The 17,748-nt window shown below is 41.2% G+C and overlaps 1 protein-coding gene across 3 annotated transcripts in view; it reads left to right on the top strand.

Moving 5' to 3' along the window:
• LOC128326292 (1-acylglycerol-3-phosphate O-acyltransferase Pnpla3-like) overlaps positions 1 to 17,748 on the top strand; it is a 42,349-nt gene that overhangs the window by 19,701 nt on the left and 4,900 nt on the right. Inside the window, exons 2-7 of one of the 3 annotated variants that reach the window (XM_053252887.1) lie at positions 2,063 to 2,295; positions 5,352 to 5,417; positions 10,214 to 10,423; positions 13,000 to 13,060; positions 14,551 to 14,766; positions 17,606 to 17,738. In XM_053252887.1, coding sequence (XP_053108862.1) covers positions 2,063 to 2,295; positions 5,352 to 5,417; positions 10,214 to 10,423; positions 13,000 to 13,060; positions 14,551 to 14,766; positions 17,606 to 17,738 — 919 coding nt within the window. The remainder of the gene's footprint in view (positions 1 to 2,062; positions 2,296 to 5,351; positions 5,418 to 10,213; positions 10,424 to 12,999; positions 13,061 to 14,550; positions 14,767 to 17,605; positions 17,739 to 17,748) is intronic. The other 2 variants (XM_053252888.1, XM_053252889.1) reach the window with 2 other exon arrangements.

Here is a 17,748-nt window from a genome sequence, read left to right as displayed (position 1 = left end):
ATCCTCATATAGGTTCTGAAAGTGTGATTCCCAGAGCACTGGAGGGATGTGAAAGTCTATCTGGGCCAAGCCATTGTATGAAGAGTTGGCTTTGATGCGCCAGAAGGTAGAGTCCTTTGTTTTGGCTGCCTGGATGAGATGTGACCAAGTGGCCCTGATGGCCTCTTTCTTCTTGAGTGCCACTAGTTGTTTGTATTGTCTCTTGAGATGTAAGAGGTGTGGAAGGACCTTCATGGTGTCTGCTCCTGTACTAGATCTGTAGATGTGATAGGTAGAGGAAAGGGCTTTCCTGGTTTCTACACAGTCCTTGTAAAACCAGGGTTTGGATGGGTGCCCAAGCGGCTTAGAGAGGGGAGTCAACCTTCCTGATTAAATGTTTTTGGAGCTCTTGCACTAGGTCATCATAGGTATCCAGAGGGGCGAGAGAGGGAGCCATTGTCATAAGATCTTGCTGGTAGCTTTGGAAGCATTTCACTGCAAGAAGTTCCTTTATTTTTTGATCAAACTGAAGTGTCCATTTGGCACGACACCTGCCTTGGCCCTCAGATAGAATGTTGGGAGTGTAGCGGGTCTCCAGGCATAGCTGTTCAACAAAGGGCGCCAATTGGAGAGAGAGAGAGCAGGAAATGATTGCTATCTAAGTAGGGAAGGACCTTAAAGTTCTCAAAAAAAGGGAGAAGTTCCCAGTAATGGCAATATAATCGATGGTGCTTGTTTTGGAACCAGATAGATATGTAAATTCCCCTGGATAATAACTCACAAATGAGCCATTTATAATTAGTTGGTTAAGTCTGGCAGTCATTTGAGCTAGACAGAGACCTGCATAATTTGATCTCAGATCCCTTGAAGAGCAGATAAGGGGTAGGAACTTGGTCTCCGGGTTTGGCCATTCTCTCATGAGGGTTGTCTGTTCCTTTCAACTATGTGAAAAACACAAATGGAAACCATTTTAAAGATAGCTCTTTAGAGCTAAAACTATTTCTTAGAAATTCCTTGACGGACCTGAGATGTTTGCTAGTGAAGAATATATAGGAGAGATTTTTTTGTAAGGATAGAAAACTATTTGAATGTAAAATCAGGCTCATGGTTGTATCAGTTGTTTCAAACCTTTTGTGTCTGATAATGGTCCACATTTTCTGAATGAATTCATTTTTATTAGGAATATATTTAGGCATTAAACGAAGTTGAATAACCATCTTCTTTGTTATTACTGCTTATCGGATTCTCAAAAGGAGTTGTCTTTTTAAAAACTAGTAAGGTGACACAGTTACTGAAGCTGGTTGTGAACATAGAAGACTTTGAGGCGCTTCACACGTGCAGTGTGAAGCACTGAAAGGAGGTCTGCGGGGAGAACAGGTTTGACCCGCGCTCCCAGCAGACAATCGCTTACCCTTCCTCGGGCAGGTGGATTGCCTGCCCAGATGAGTGGTGGCTTCCCTGCGGCCTTGCTTAGGTGCTCCGGGGGTTGGGTGCAGGGAAGCGCCGCTGTGTGGTACCCACCCCCCGAGCCCCAATAATGCACCACATGAGTGCATGGTGCATTACTGGGAGCCCCCCTCCCCGAGTGTGTGCGCCATGGCTGCAAGCAGCCGCGGCAGACACACGATCACTTAGCCTTGTTTTTGGGTGCACTTGCAGTGGGCTGCTGGGAATCTCACGTGCAGCGAAAACCGGGCTGGGCGTCCCTATCCTGGTTTTTGCTGCTCATGAGAATAGCTTCTTTCTGTGCATGACCTCTTCAGGGACAGGACTGCATGTTGCTAAGAAGCTTGCCTATGTTTGGAGGCATGAGTGTGACTCCCAGGAGTACCCATGACTGTATAAGATCAGAATTAATAAGAAACTGTTCTTGTTTCTTAAGACGTTTTGGAATGCAATATTGCTTCACTGTTGCCCCACAATAATTCATAAGTGCTGTTATCTTAGCAAATAGTTGGCATGAGAGTGTGTGTGTGCGTGTGTGTGTTTTAAACTTGAGCTCATTATAGAAAAAGGTTTTGTTTTTAAAAAAATACTTAAAGTTAATGCCCCATTTCACATGTGTGATATATATGTCTTTCAGCGGAAGCTTGTGCAGACGTTCTGGGGCTAGCCAAAGAAGCAAGGAAGAGAAATCTTGGCCCTCTTCACCCTTCCTTCAATGTGATGAAGATAATAAGGGATGGCCTCTACAAAAATCTTCCAGAAAACACTCATCAGTTGATATCAGGGAAACTTTGCATTTCACTTACCAGAGTGTCTGATGGCAAAAATGTGTTAGTATCCCACTTTAATTCCAAAGATGAAGTTGTGCAGGTATGTTTTGCTACAAACCTTTTTAACATGTTTAGCATAATATTCAGAATACTTCACTTCAGTAATGGCACACAAATTCACTCAGTGGCTAAAAATTCATCTCAAACTTATTCTGAGTTTTAAAGATAATTGTATTCTTATTTTTGCTTTACAAAATTATCTTCATTTGGTTACAGTTTCTAGTTGCTCTGATGTGAGTGCCTGCTTTGTGCAGTATATTTGTTGAGGCTTTGTACTGCAGATAAAGTAAAGCCCATGTGCTCCTGAGAGTATATTCAAATGATGTATGTGGTAACTGCATCCCCTCACTTCATATGCTATGATCAAATGAAGACGTCCTGCTCCAGGACAAGTGCCTGGCTGCAGAGACAGAATGGAGCAAGACTTTCTCTGTGGCGGAGGGGGGGGAAGACTCCTCCTGAGCACACCTACCTGACTGCTGGAAGCTGGTACAAAATGTGTTCAGATAAACGTTCATGGATTTACTTCTGGAGAGAGAGATATCACCCCCACCCACCCCCATGTTGAAGGTAACCTATGAGAGGCATCACTGTTCAAGGTGTGCACAAACATCCCACTGTCATCTTTGGTAGATAGGTTTTAAAGGCTTTTGTAGCATTTCAAATGCAGAAAGAGTATCCCATTGAGTACCCCATTGATTCGGTTTTTAAAAACCACCAGCTGTCATCCAGACTAAGTTAGGCAGCAGTGCTATCAGGCATTACTCTAAAGGACGACAATTTCAGTATGATTTCTGTTGAGTAATCTAATCAGGCATCAGTCACTGTCTCTATAGTTTCTAGTTACTGATATTTTGTTAATTTAGTGTGATGTTTTAATTTAGTATTTGTATTATGGATGTAATCTGATTTAGCTCTTGTTTGAAGGGGAAATTCGAATAGAAATGGACATAATATTGCCTCAAGACCAAGCAAGATGACTGCTTTGTATGTCCCTTGAAACATTTATCTAATAGCATACGTGCAATTAGGTTTTCAGGCAAATGATTTAAAAGCGAAGAGGAAGAGTAAGCCAGCTATAAGGAGTCGCTGATCTATTCTGACAGGGAACAACTCCTATTATCAAGAATGGATTTGTACCTTGTACATTTTAAGCATCTAAAGAGAGATGAGTCCAACAGTAAGGCAGTCAAAATGGCTCTTCACAGTATTGAAGATCTTCTGCTAATTTTTCCTTCACTGTAATTATCTGCATTTTCTTCAATGATTTATTTATAGTTTGGGGTTTTCTCGCAAGTAGTAATAGTTAATTTTCTTTTTGAAGGGACATTGACTGACCTCCAGACTAAAGTTCGGCTTGTGCAAACATGTTGGGCTACTTAGTTCTGCTTTCATTCCAGACTTTTATTCCAGACTGTTGTGCTGGCGAGTGTTGCTTTGGCATGCTCCTGCTGTGAAACCTCTTCCTCAGTCCATGTATATTGCAAGAAATGATGCAAAGGTTAAGAAACTTAATGCTAAGATTAATGAAGTCACTAGTTGCCACACAGACAAACCGAACATGGCACTGATGGAGCCAGCCATGAGCAGCTCTTGGGCTTAAGGTTGTAAACACCCACATACTCCTATCCCTGTCACACAAACGCAATGCTTGCACAAGCAGACTGAGCACACGAGAAGAAACTTTGAGCATCCACAGCTTTGTGATCTTGTGTGTGTGCAAATTTGTTTATTTGCTTATTAATTTATATTTATTAGTTTATTCCCCTGCTAACCGGACAAAGGGGCACCTTTTACCGTGGTGATTCTCTTTATTTAGCAGGGGGAGAGTAACTGGCCCTATGCACCCCCAGCACAGGACCTCCAGTGACTGTTGCTGGTGTCTATCTTGTGTTTCTTTTTAGAATGTGAGCCCTTTGGGGACAGGGAGCCATCTTATTTATTTATTCTTTCTCTGTGTAAACCGCCCTGAGCCATTTTTGGAAGGGCGGTATAGAAATCGAATTATTATTATTATTATTATCTTGTTTACAGTCAGACAGGTGTTATTGACTGGTTTGTTTTATCCAGACATCGAGTCCTTCCCAAGGACCTGGGATGGCTGAATTTTATTGTCAATTGTTATAGATATCATCGCAGAATATAGGCTATTCCCAGTAAAGCTGCTTTTTGTAATTGGCTGATGGTGATTTCTGTGACCCCTATGGTGTTAAGGTGCTCTTCAAGGTCTTTTGGAACTGTACCCAGAGCACCAATTACCACTGGGATTATTTGGGTCTTTTTCTGCCACAGCCTTTCCATTTCAATTTGTAGATCTTTGTATTTTGTGATTTTTTCTATTTCTACAAAGATCTACAAATTGAAATTGAAAGGCTGTGGCCTTTTATTATTATTGTTGTTGTTATTATTATTATTATTATTGCACTAACACAGTATTAGTCTGGATGTCAGCCACTGTATTGTACTGTACTTTATTTTAAAAGGCCAGGTGTGTGAGGGGGAAAGCAAGAAACCTGAAATTTCTTTCTTTTGACTATTGTCCGGTAAATATCTTTGGGATTGCCAGAACACCTTCAGTTAGAGCAGAGGTTTTCTCATCTATATTTCTGCTGAGGATTCCTCAATAAGAAAATCAGTCAGGCTTCTCTGAAAGACAGCTTCCCCCTCCTCATTATCAATCTTTCCCTTCACTGTGTAGCCACAGGGAGTGTTGGATGCATTCTCGGGTACAGTCTCGGTTCACAGTGGCATGATGGTTCGGTAGAATAGAGTAGGCCTAGCGTGAATGAATGGTGCACCCTAGAAAGTGCCCTACAATCCTTTGCAATGTACAGAGATTCTATGGCAGATCAACAGATTCTTCAGCTGGCAAGTTGGAAGTAGAAAAGGTTCCTTAAACTAGGTAGAAATTTTGAAAAGTTCTAACTCTAACTGAGTTAGAGCACTGCTATATGATTTTGAAAATCTGTGTAATTGTATGTAGAGCACTACTATATAATTTTGAAAATTTCTAACTCTGAGTTAGAGCACTGCTATATGAAGGTTTCTTGCTACTGGAAATGAGTTGTGCAACTAATCCTACTTTCTTTTGTGTAGGCTTTGCTTTGTAGCTCATTTGTTCCCATATATTGTGGCCTCATTCCACCTTCATTTAGAGGGGTGGTAAGTAAATCAATGTATTTATATCCTAATTTTCTGCAAACTATCCAAAGTGGTTTTCAAAAATAGAACCAATAAAACAATAACAAAAATACAATTTAGAAACACAAAGAAAATGAAGACTGTTCAGTCTTATGTACTAAAAACTAGCTTGAGGCTGCTCTTCACACAAAATTCTGGAGTAATTTGGAGACGCTGCTCTTTCATATGCTAGCAACATCAATCTTTGGCGAAAGGACATTGAGGACATTGAAAGGGAAAGCTGTCTATAGAATATTTTGAACATTCTTATTTCTATTTCATAAATTGCTCTAGAATGGTTCATTTATACTAGAATTTCTTGGTTCTTATAATCAAGGGTGCAGATAACATAAACTTAAGAAGCAACTCCTCAATTTTTTTTGATGGGGAGGAAAGACACTTGGAAGGGGGGAAGTAAAGTAAAATGAGGGAGGTACTTCTCAAATGCTTAGTGTGGGTTCTCCACCACTGCTTATAACTAACATAGTCCTTTTTCCTAGAGATATAGTGGCACTGTTTGCAGGGGGTAAAGGTTCCGTCTGCTTGATCAAAATTTGTTTGGGGCCCTTCTGCAAGGTTGGCTATTCTTCATAGTAAATATACATTTGTTTCCCATTCTTTTGAGCATAGCCTGCATCTTTTCCCTCAATGGACCCCAGTTCTTATGAGATGGAGCATCTTCTGTGCACTCAAAAACTGTAATATTTTGTAACAGAAAAAAGTACCATTTGTCAATATAGATTCTTCATTGCTCTCATGTTTGTCGCATGGCACCAACTGGATATTTAGTTTCTGTTGGTGATAATTAGTGCTACTCCCCCTTCCCTCAATACTGATGCCATTGCAAGGATCTATATTTAGTTTTTTGCAAGGTGTGCATTCAATGCAGAACTCTTGTAAAGCAAAACACATCTTATTCCATTACAAAAAAACTGTCCAGGGAGGTAACCTATTCCATCCCATCCGTTATGTGTAAGCAGTGGGTTGTGCTATTATCACTGAAAAGTTGTATGTTGGTGTTGTACAGTGATTAAAATGGGGCCATGTGGAAACGCTGTCAGAAGCACATATGTGAGGGGATATCCTAGGGCCTATTTTGTGCCATCTGTGTCCAGTAAATGGGATAGAGATGTGATAGATGGTCCAACTTACTGAAGACTTACCTGGTGTGAACTTCACCACCTGTTCTCATTATAATGGCTAATATGAGTTGTTTGTGTCCTTATTGCACATGGCATCAAATTGGCCCCAGGGCAGCCTTTAAGGGACTGAATTTTGTCATGAAATCTATATATTTAATTCTCTTAGCCAGCATGCGTGCCCAGGATTTGGCGGCGGAACTCTCGTGACACGCTGCGAGAATTCGGGACTGAGGGAAACAGTTGGGGGTTGGAGGAGCCTGGAGGGGGAGCCCGAGGACGAGGGGGTGCTTCTCCAGTGGCTGGGGGCAGCTAGTGAGGGTGGTGAGAGGAGAGGAGGCGGCAGGAGGCTGAGCTGCACCTCCGAGAGGAGCCTGGTTGGACGGGCGGCAGCAGCGGGCTCCCAAAAATGGCTGGGTGGAGGCTGGCACAGCAACTGGGGCTGTTGTGGCAGGCATGGGGGCTGGGAGAGGGGAGAGCAGTGGAGGAGGTGGCCAGCGGGCGAAAATGATGGGGAGCAGTCTAGGGTGGAAGGGAGGGGGGAGTGGTGAGGAGAGGCTAGTGGCGCAAATGCTGTGCGCTGGTTCAGCTAGTAACATAATATTTTACTTTAAAAACACAAACCATGTTGGCCATTTCACACAGTCCCAATCTGTGTGATATGTGGTGGGACAGCAGGCATTCCTCTTCCCCACTCCCCCCAGCATCTACAACATACGGTATGCGGCAGGACCTACACATACACATTTGTGCACTCTGAGGCCTAATCCTTGTGATCTCTTTACTGTGGGGGGAAACATGGAAGGACTATGACAATACAGGTCGAGTATCCCTTATCCGGACACCCGAAATCCAGAATGTTTCAAAATCCAGACACCACGGCGTAACAACAAAAAACCCAAAAATGCCTCAGCTCACTTTAAAAATTCAGTCAAGCCACCTTCCTCAGGGCCAGGCCAGACCATCCCGCTGCCGCCCACCCCCACCCCACCACCGGCACCTCCCACCTCCTCCGCTTGCCTCTTAAGCCGTCCACCTCCTCGCTGCCACCATTATTTCTCGCTGCTGGAACTCTTGCGCGTTCTCACCTGTACCCTGTGCTGTATATAGAAGACTCCAAAATCTGGAAAAGTCAGCAGTCCGGAACACTGCTGGTCCCAAGCAGTCCGGATGAGGGATACTCGACCTGTAGTATCTTTGACCACAAAATGTAGTCATGTGGGGCCTTTTCACATTGTTTTGTATGTATGGTGTGGGATGAAAGGATTACCTACTGCCTTATCATGTTGTGTTAGAAATTTTTGTTAGAAATTTGTGTTAGAAATTTTTGTTAGAAATTTAGGACCCTGTGAACCAGTCCTTGGAAGTAAACACTATCTGTTCATATGCATATTCTGTGGGTTTTGCATATCTGTGTATATATATTTTATATTGTTGCATTTCTCCAAAGTATGCTTACATTCCTCCAAAGTAAGCACATGTGCACATAGAATTTGTACTACAAAAACAAAGTATGTAAAATCATATTGTCACACTTTCTTTCATTTTGAGAATTCTCTTGCATACTACAAGGAGAAGCGTTCTTAAAGATGAAATGCTAATTGTTATCCTCTTAATTGTTTTAAGGCCCTTGCTTAAGCAGTGTATTTCAAGGCCATACTTAGAACCTGGGGAATCCTATTAAAGGCTGCCTGCACCTTGGCTGAAAAGAAATATATAGATGTTTGTTTTAACAAACCTCTTTGCTAGTGTGATTTTTACCTTCCTATTTTAGTGATAAAGGAGGAAACATTATACAGAGCATGTATGTGCACACTTAGAGGATGAAAACTAGTCTTAATTCTCATTTCCCGCCAAAGTTTAATTTGCCCCTTTTAACCTCAAAATCAGAGCCACCAAGAATAGAGCCTATGATCTGCTGATACAAAAGCGTTTCACAAGTCAACTCATCCAGATATCTGAAGCAGTCTGAAATCCTGTATGAGATGCAGAGTTGCATATTGGACTGAATCCATAGTTTGGGTAAATCCTGATTGCGCTGCCCTTATGACTAGACAATATGTTCTCTAAAAGGATTTAAGTTGGGTAACAAACACAAGGCATATTTGATGTTGGCTTTCTGAGCTGGCTTTCACTCAGTTTTGACTGAGAAGTGGAACTAAATACTGCACTGTACCAAGGATATTGTGTGGTAGAGGAAGACACAAAAGGCATTCCATAAGTTTCTTTGCCCCAGCTTAGAAAAGTGTAGGTGAACATTAGAATCCTGTTTTTAAGGAGGGAGGGGATGTGAGATTTGTAAAACTCTAAAGAGGGTTGAAGATTCCCTAGATCTAAATCTTTTCACCAGAGCTGCCCCAAGACTTTTTGCTCCACTCACCCGGATTTTTTGGTCATGTGTTGCTGCAGCACGCCTCCGCGCTGCGGCAACACACAAGGAGACCTCCCGGGCTTGGGGGTCTCTCCAGGATACCCCGTGCACTGGTGCGGGGCATCTTGGAACTTCTAGGGGCTGCGCGGCCCCCAATCCCCGCAGCCCCCGCCGGCTTTGTAATGGAGCTGGCAGTTGTGTGGGTGGCCAATCCAGCTGTGCAGGGCTTTCTGCTTGCTCATCTGTGGGGAGAGCGGGCCCACTCTCCCCGCAAACCCCCTAGAGGCGAGTCTCACTGATCATGAGACTTGCCTCACAGGCTTATTGCTCCCCTTAAAATATTTCTGTTTCTATTTAATTATTTGGGTTGCTTTTGCATTTGTGCTAGCACAAGTCTCCACTTAAAATATTACTACAGAGTGGTGTGTGCATGGGTATAATCAAGCAGTCTGGAGTAACAAAACTCTAGATAATTCCAAATTAAGTTAAAAGACATGAAGCTAATATTCATCTATGAGAGTGATCGGCATAGTGCTAGATATATGGATGATATATCTCTATTTCATATACAATATTTCATCTACAGTGGTCCCTCTACTTACGAAATTAATCCGTTCCAAATGCACATTTGTAAGTCGAAAAGTTTGTAAGTCGAAAAGCGGTTTCCCATAGGAATGCATTGGGAACGGATTAATGCGTTCCGGAGCCTAGAAAAAAGACCCAGACCCCCAGTAAGGCTTGCAAACTGCACAGGAACATTTCTTTTCAAGAATAAACAGGCAGTAAACAGGCAGGCAAGTCAAGGAAACCGCATGTAAAATTCGTAAGTCGAGGAAACCCCATCTAAAAATTTGTAAGTCGAAAAAACCGCATCTAAAACCGGATCTAAAACTGCCATTTGTAACTCGAAAAATACTTATGTCGAGTAGTTCGTAAGTCGAGGGACCACTGTATTTTAATTATAACAAGACAACATACAATGGTAGCACACTTTCAGTCTCTACAGTTTTCTTAGCTAAACAATATATCAGGCCATAATCAATCTCTCTCTCTCAGCTTTCTATTGTCATTGTCAAATGAACTTGGTTTTAAACACTATTTTAAATCAAATGGCTTTCCCCACTATTGGGTAAATCTGATTCTTGCAAACTTCTGTATATATAATAATTTCTACCTATCTAGGCTTCTTTTCTTTGATGCTATGGAGAAATTCAACCAAATTTTGCTTGAGCAAATAATACTGTTTTGTCTTTTTTCCTGCTTTAAAGCGCTACGTGGATGGTGGAATAAGTGACAACCTACCTCAGCACAATTCAAAAAACACTATCACAGTTTCCCCTTTCTCTGGGGAGTGTGACATTTGTCCCAAGGGCAACTCTGCAAACTTCCATGAAATGAACCTGACCAATACCAGCATTCAATTTAGCTTAGGGAACATGTATCGTTTAACTCAAGCACTTTTCCCTCCAGAACCCAAGGTATTGTATGTGCACTCTTACTGTTTCTTACACAAGCTAGTTCTCTAGGTGTGTTTTGGCATGTATGCACAGGCTTCTACCAGTAAATGGTCAACATACTGTATATCCATCCCAAAGTAATAGTTCTAAATTGCTATTTAGTTAGGTCATTATTATCTAATGCTGTTTTAAAAGTATCCCAGAAGCACCTGTAGTATATTAACTGGGAGCAATTCAGAACAACTGGGTGCAATATAAAGGGTGGTAACTCTCTGCACATAACATTTGGGGAGGAGGAGGATGGGGTTGATTTTGATGCAGTTAGCTTTCAGGCAGATGTATGTGCAAATGCCCCATAGTTTAATTGCTGCAGAATTATTTTAAATCCATGGTAAAATGATTCCTGAACCATTTTATTGTGTTTGGAATTCCTTCTCTGTCCTGTATGGTTTTTACCTTACCACTAAAGTTTTTAATTTTATTGCATAACAAAATACATGATTGTTTTGTTGCTTATTTAAGATTTTTTGGTGAGCTGTTTCAGTGATGTCTGTGACTTTGCACAAGCATGTATGCTAGAGTTAATTTCTGGGTATATGCTTTATAACCATCCTATGCTCAGCTGCAAACTGGCACTAACTTGAAAGTTATACTAAAGTTGGCATGCCATCATACTGTATTCATATGATGACATAAGCAAGATGAACATGATTTATTTGAACATATATACGTAAATGTAAAGTTTATCCTGTCTCAAGTCTGGGAGTGGTATAACAAGTTTTTAAAAACCCAACAGCATAATGGACAGATGCACACATGGATGCATTCATATATACAAACAGATAATTTGATTAAAACTGCAAAAGTAGAAAATGCTAATGTTCCAACCTTGTATTGGCTTAGTCTCTGCTCTCAAATACCACCTATTAGAGCACATTATGAACACCTAATTATGAGCACATAATGAACACATTATGATGGCCATGATAATATTGCTTTAAAGGTGGCTTTAAAAAACAGGTAAGGTGCTCCTTACCTGCTCGCCCCTTGCCCACTGCTTTCCCCCTGCCAGCGCTCATTTTAGAAATGGTTGTGCAGGGCTGCAGCGTTTCCTCCTGCACACATGCGTGCAACTTCCTTCCTACACATGTGCTTGCCAAAGCCAATTGGGGCTGCAGGAAGGAACGCTGCAGCCCTGCACAGCTGTTTCTAAAATGAGCACTGTGGTTGGGGGGGGGGATGGCAGGGAGGAGGAACATTCTTGATGTTCCAAGCCAGAACAGCATGAAACCCCACCCTCCCGCATGAACCCCTCCCCCCCCCGCTGGCTTGAATGCTGGTGTTTGAACAGGTTCGGCGCTCCAGAAAGGGAGCACCAAACCTGTTCATGCACATTACTACCTGTCGAACCACTGTGGTCAGTGGCCCTCAGAGGATAGCCTCTGGAAAATCTTAAAGAATGAGCAGGAATGTCTTGGAGAAGGCACTTCTTCAGGCAGACTGGTCCTAAGCCATTTAGGGCTTTCAAGGTCTGCACCAACACTTTGAATTGGGCCTGGAAACAAACTGGTAAGCAGTGCAGTTGATGTTCAAACCAGCCAGTCCCAGTGAGCAGTTGTTCCGCACCAACTGAACTATCTTCAAAGGTAGTCCCACATGCAATCCATTGCAATAATCCAGACAGGAGGTGAATTGTGGTCTGAAAGTCAATAGATAACTGGTGGAAATGTTGGCGCGTTGGTATAATATGCTTTTGGCAACTATCCACATGTGGACATGGAGTGCTGTGCTGAATGTAGCAATATTGATTAGTGACTAGCATAGCTACAGTAAATTGGAGATAAAGCTTCATACTGAAGGGAAGTACTTTCAAGTGACTTGATATTTAATATACTGGATTGGTTGTGTTAAAAAGTGAATGCAAGTAAATTAACATTCTGGTATTTAAAAGCTTTAAATATTTTGTTCTTTTTTTCCTTTTTGTGAGATGAATTTTTCTACATTTTTAAAAAATCCCCCAGTTATAAGGGCTTTAAATGTTCTGTTTTCTTTTTGTTTGTTTATCTAGGACTCTGAAAATATGCAATACTAGGTGGTCTAATGCCTCAACTCTATCACCAGTTATCCTCTGGGAGAACCAATTTCTGGAAAAACCACTTCCTTGGGAGAATTGCATAGTTAACTGTGTGGTGTTTTGGGGAACGACCAAGAGAGGGTCTAGCACACATTATTTTCCCTTATGTTTGCTTTCCCATATTGCTCACCTAAGAATTGTCACAAATATGGAGACAAACATGAAGCCATTTAATACTTTATTGTGCACTAGAGCAGTATTGGTAGATTAATATTCTAACAATTGGTTTGATATTGAACATTTTTGTGAACATTGTAAGATCTGTTATTGCTGCAAGTTGATAATCATTCATCAGTTCAAAAAATTTGAGTTTTAATGACCCAAATAATAGAATATTATTTAATATATTCTTTTATATAATAATAGAATTTTATCTTACAACTATTTAGTTCAAGTGGCATGAATATTTTTTCTATAACTATGTTCTTTCTTTCCATTTACTACTTTTCTGTAACCTTTTCAGGTGCTAGGGGAGATGTGTGAACAAGGATATTCAGATGCTCTTAGGTTTTTGAAAGAGAATGGTAAGTCATTGTCTGTAATTTCAAATATGTAATGCGAATGGCAAACATTCTCAGGCAACTTTATGGTTTGATTCTGAAATCCAGTGCCTTGCCCACCAGTGTGTTCTCTAATTTTTTTTCACCTGTGTGCGGAATTAGATTTGTTCTGGGTGGCAGTATCAAGGCAGTGTGCACGCACATGCATTCAGGGTGGGGCCTTCCCAATTCAACCTGAATGAGATCTAAAATTAACTGAGCAGACATCAAAAAATGTGTGAGTGCATGCACATCTTAGAGGGAACACTGTTGCCCATATCAGTTGGTGTTTAGGTACCCCAACTTTTACAAAAAGACCCAATCACAGTACTAGAACAGGAGCAGCCATTGACACTGCCACAATGATGTTTGTTTACTGAGCTTGATTTGAAAAGTGCTGCAGAAGGTCACTTGAGGTGCTGGTTTACAAATTGCGCATCACTCCGCCAATCGAAGAGCAGTGCATCTACACTGGTTCTGTCAATTCTAAGCTGCATCCACTGTAACTGGTCTCGCAGAGCTTCAGTGGTGGCTAACAATTGTGTCAGTGCTGAAGCAACACCTCTCCCATTGGGAATAATGAGAGATGCATCACTTCAGTGCTTAGTTGCCACGGAGATTCTGCAAATTTTGGTAACAGCACAGATAAGGCTTAGGATCAGATGGAACCAGTTCAGACACCCAACTCTTGGATTGGCAGAGAGCTGTGCAGTATGTAAGTCACTGTCTTGGTTCAGATGTAAGCAGCTTTTGCATTTGAAACTGAGGTGTTCACATGTTTAACTGTCTTAAATGGACTTTCAGCTCATACAAGCCCTGCTCCTTTTGCACAATCAGATTCTCTCCTTTCATTCCTGTTTTGAGAACACTATTATTTGCAATGGTGTTCAAACACCTTCTTTTTTTGCAATTTTTTTTTTTGCAATGGTGTTCAAACACCATTTTTTCTATAACTATATTCTTTCTTTCAATTTACTACTTTTCTGTAACCTTTTCAGGTGCTAGGGGAGATATGTGAACAAAGATATTCAGATGCTCTTAGGTACTCTTAGGCAAGTGGTGTTTAGAAACCATAGTTTGGCTCCAAACCAGAATTAGAAACCCACTTCAAATTATGCAAGCCATTGTTTACTTGATTGGACAACACAGCAAACTATGGCTTGCTCAAACCAAGACTAGGAGGAGGAAATCGGAATTTGCAAGTTGAAGCTTGGCTAGTTTTAAGGAACTCCTAGGATAATAGTGATAGTTTCTGGTTGTCTCTGACTTTGTGTTAACCAACTTCAAATGAGATATAACATTCTTAGGGTAGGACTTAATGTTTAAGACTAGAGTGTCATGATCTAAGGATCTGCTGTGTTGCCCACTTCCTGCACAAATTTCACACCCTTGGGGCTTGTGTTTGAAAGGTTCACCTAGCGAATAAGAAATACCATAATATCTGAAACTGTTTTCCACTCCTCCCCACCCCCCAGGTATACTGCATGATTCAGTTTCTGTTGACTTGCCCTTAAAAAAGGATGACCACCAGGAACATGCACAGACTGCAGATTACAATAACAAAACAGGTGCAGCAAATCAAGACAAAAAGGATATGCTAGAGGAAGAAATGTTTATCGACCAATTGAAGTTAGCTCCTTGGCCATTGGATGAAACTATTTTTGAGAATCTGCCTCCTAGACTTCGTAAAGGTATAGATCTAAAGTGACTTCTGGTTGTGAAAATGCAGCCTACATGGAGATCAGTGTAACGAGGGAGTTTTAGCCATTCCAAAACTGCTTTCCCTGTACTTCAACAGCTAACACTATGTGATTATTCAAGGGATCAGGACCATTAAAAAATTATCAGTGGACCTCCCAAGAACTTGAAGGGAGATCTCAAAACAGTTAAACAGGAACCCCCTTTGGTTCAGGTGAATTCAATATATGGTAACAAAGTCTTGCAGGTATGAATAGGATTTTTAAAATGTGAAACTAGTCTTCAAGCACAGTGATTGTGGTGTTTAAAAAAAGTAAAATGTTTATGAAAGAATTGAGTTTAAAGGCAACTCAAAGGAAAATATAGAATAGAAAGAGTTCAAGACGAAAGCATAAAAATAATATTGCTATCTGACTAGAAGGTGCTAATCAGTCCAAGTGGCTTTGCATCTTAGTTGTTGGAAAAATAGCTTCAAGTTTGAAGTCCTCTTTTAAAGAACATGGCTGCAAGTATTTCTTGTCACAAAGGTGGCTGTAGGTGAAGGAAAAGGGGCCTTCTTCCCTTAAGTCCCTGCATATAAACTCACTTTGAGAGCTCTCCTCTCCTGGGGTAGAACTAACTATGATAAACTTCTGCCCCTTCGTGTAACAAGAAAGCAGCTTTCTTGGATTTGGAGGTAGGCGAGGGGAGGATATGCATAGGAAATTGGATGAAAAGACTGTCAACACATTTATTTAGTTATTTATCATATTTATATACCACCTGATATGTGTTTCTCTAGGTGGTATACACAATTTAAAACACATAAAACAAAGTAAAAACAAGTAAAGCAATTTCACAGAATAAAAAGTTAACTTCATGGGATAAAAACAAACAGTTTTAAAAAGTAAAAAGCATTAGAAAGCAGGTGTTTCTTGAGGATCTTCTTAAAAGCAATTGGAGATGGAGATGCTCTTATTTTGACAGAGAGTGCATTCCAAAGTCCTGGGGCAGCCACAGAGGAGGCCTGATCCCGAGTCGCCACCAAATGAACCGGTGGCAACCATAATAGGACCTCCCTTGATTATCTTAATAGGATTCATGATAAAGAAGGCCATGATTAAGTACCCTGGACCCAAGCCATTAAGAGCTTTAAAGCTAATATCAGCACTTTGTATTTCACTCAGAAACATATTGGCAGCCAATGCATTTCTTTTAAAATCCATGTTATATGGTCCCTTTGGGTTGTCCCAGAGACCATTCTGGCAGCCGCATTCTGCACCAGTTGTAGCTTCTGGATAATGCACAAAGCCAGCCCCATGTAGAGTGCATTACAGTAGTCAAGCCTGGAGGTTACCAGCATATGCACAACTGTTTCAAGGTCATTTACCTCCAGAAATGGGCATAGCTAACATATCAACCAAAACTGATAAAAAGTGTTCCTGGCCACGGCCGCAACCTAAGAAACCAGAGAGAGTTTTGGGTCCAGGAGCACTACTTACCTGATATTTCAGGGGGAGTGTAACCCCATCCAGAACAGGCAGATCTAAACCATCTCTTAGGTCCCAACCCTCCGCAGTCAAGACGTCCATCTAATTTGGATTCAACTTCAGTTTGTTATCCCTCATCCAGCCCATTACCACCTCCAGGCAGTCATTTAGGGAAGTTATGCCATTTCCTGATGAGTTTGATATGGAGAAATATATCTGGTTGTTATCAGCATTTTGGTAACACCCTGCACCAAACCTCCTACTGATCTCTCCCATTGGTTTCATGTAGATATTAAAGAGCATTGGAGACAGTATGGATCCTTGTAGAACTCCATTCTTTAGCTCTTGCTTTGCAGAACAGCAATCTCCAAGCGACACCATTTGGAATCTGCCAGAGGGGTAGGAATGGAACCACTGTAAAACAGTGCCACCCAATCTCACCTCCCTCATGTGATCCAGAAGGATACCATGGTCAATGGTATCGAAAGCTGTCAAGAGATCCAAAAGGAACAATAGAGTTGCATTCCCTCTGTCAACAGCCAATTGGAGATCATCCATTAAGCCGATTAAAACAGTCTCAACCTGCCTACTCAAAAGCCAGTTGGAAATGGGTGTAGATAATCTGTATCATCCAAAACTGCCTGGAGCTGAAAGGCAACCACCCACTCAGTCACCTTGCCCAACCATAGAAGATTGTAAATAGGTCTGTAATTGGCCAACACTAAGGAATCCAATGCAGATTTCTTCAAATAAGGTCTAATAAAAGCCTCCTTAAGACAAGGAGGCATCCTGCCCTCCCTCAGATAAGCATTTATAATATTCACCAGACCCTCTCTGATAATATAGTTACCAGATGAAATAAGCCAAGTTGGCCAAGGGCCAAGAGAACAAACAGGTTGTAGGACATACAGTCCAAAGCAGTTTGTCGTCATCCTCAGGAGTCACATCAAGGCAGATCTAGGAAAACAACCATTGTACAGGCTCATCATAGCAAAGGGAAAAGCATCTGGAACATAGGAACCATCTAGCTCTACAATGACTGGTAATAGCTCTGCAGAGTTTCAGGCAGGAGTCTTTTCCAGCCCTTTTCCAGATAAAAAGGAGATAAACATTTTATAAACCTACAACAATATAGTCGCTTGTTGGTCCAAAGTTATGATAATACCTACTTTGAAAAAAATCCTAAGTCGGGTAATACCTTTATTAGAACCAACTAAAATATCACAAAACAAGCTTTTCTCTAGAACTCTTCATCAGGCTGGATGTTAGGCAAAATAAGGAGGGAAGAAACAGATATTCTTGCAATATGCTTGAAGCCATTATGTTCATGTTCAGTTGGGATTAATAACTGTATAAATAATAGCATTGCAGGAGGCTTGTAAAGAGAAATGTGGACTCTGTGCCCAGCTTTCTAAATTTCTACCAATGCGACTGATGTCCTATATGATGTTGCCATATACTCTGCCAGTTGAATCAGCATATTTTGTGGCCTTAAGGTGAGTCTTG

This window comes from Hemicordylus capensis, chromosome 5, assembly GCF_027244095.1.
Source record: "Hemicordylus capensis ecotype Gifberg chromosome 5, rHemCap1.1.pri, whole genome shotgun sequence".
Lineage (NCBI taxonomy): Eukaryota > Metazoa > Chordata > Lepidosauria > Squamata > Cordylidae > Hemicordylus > Hemicordylus capensis.
This window is presented reverse-complemented; position numbering and strand designations above follow the sequence as displayed.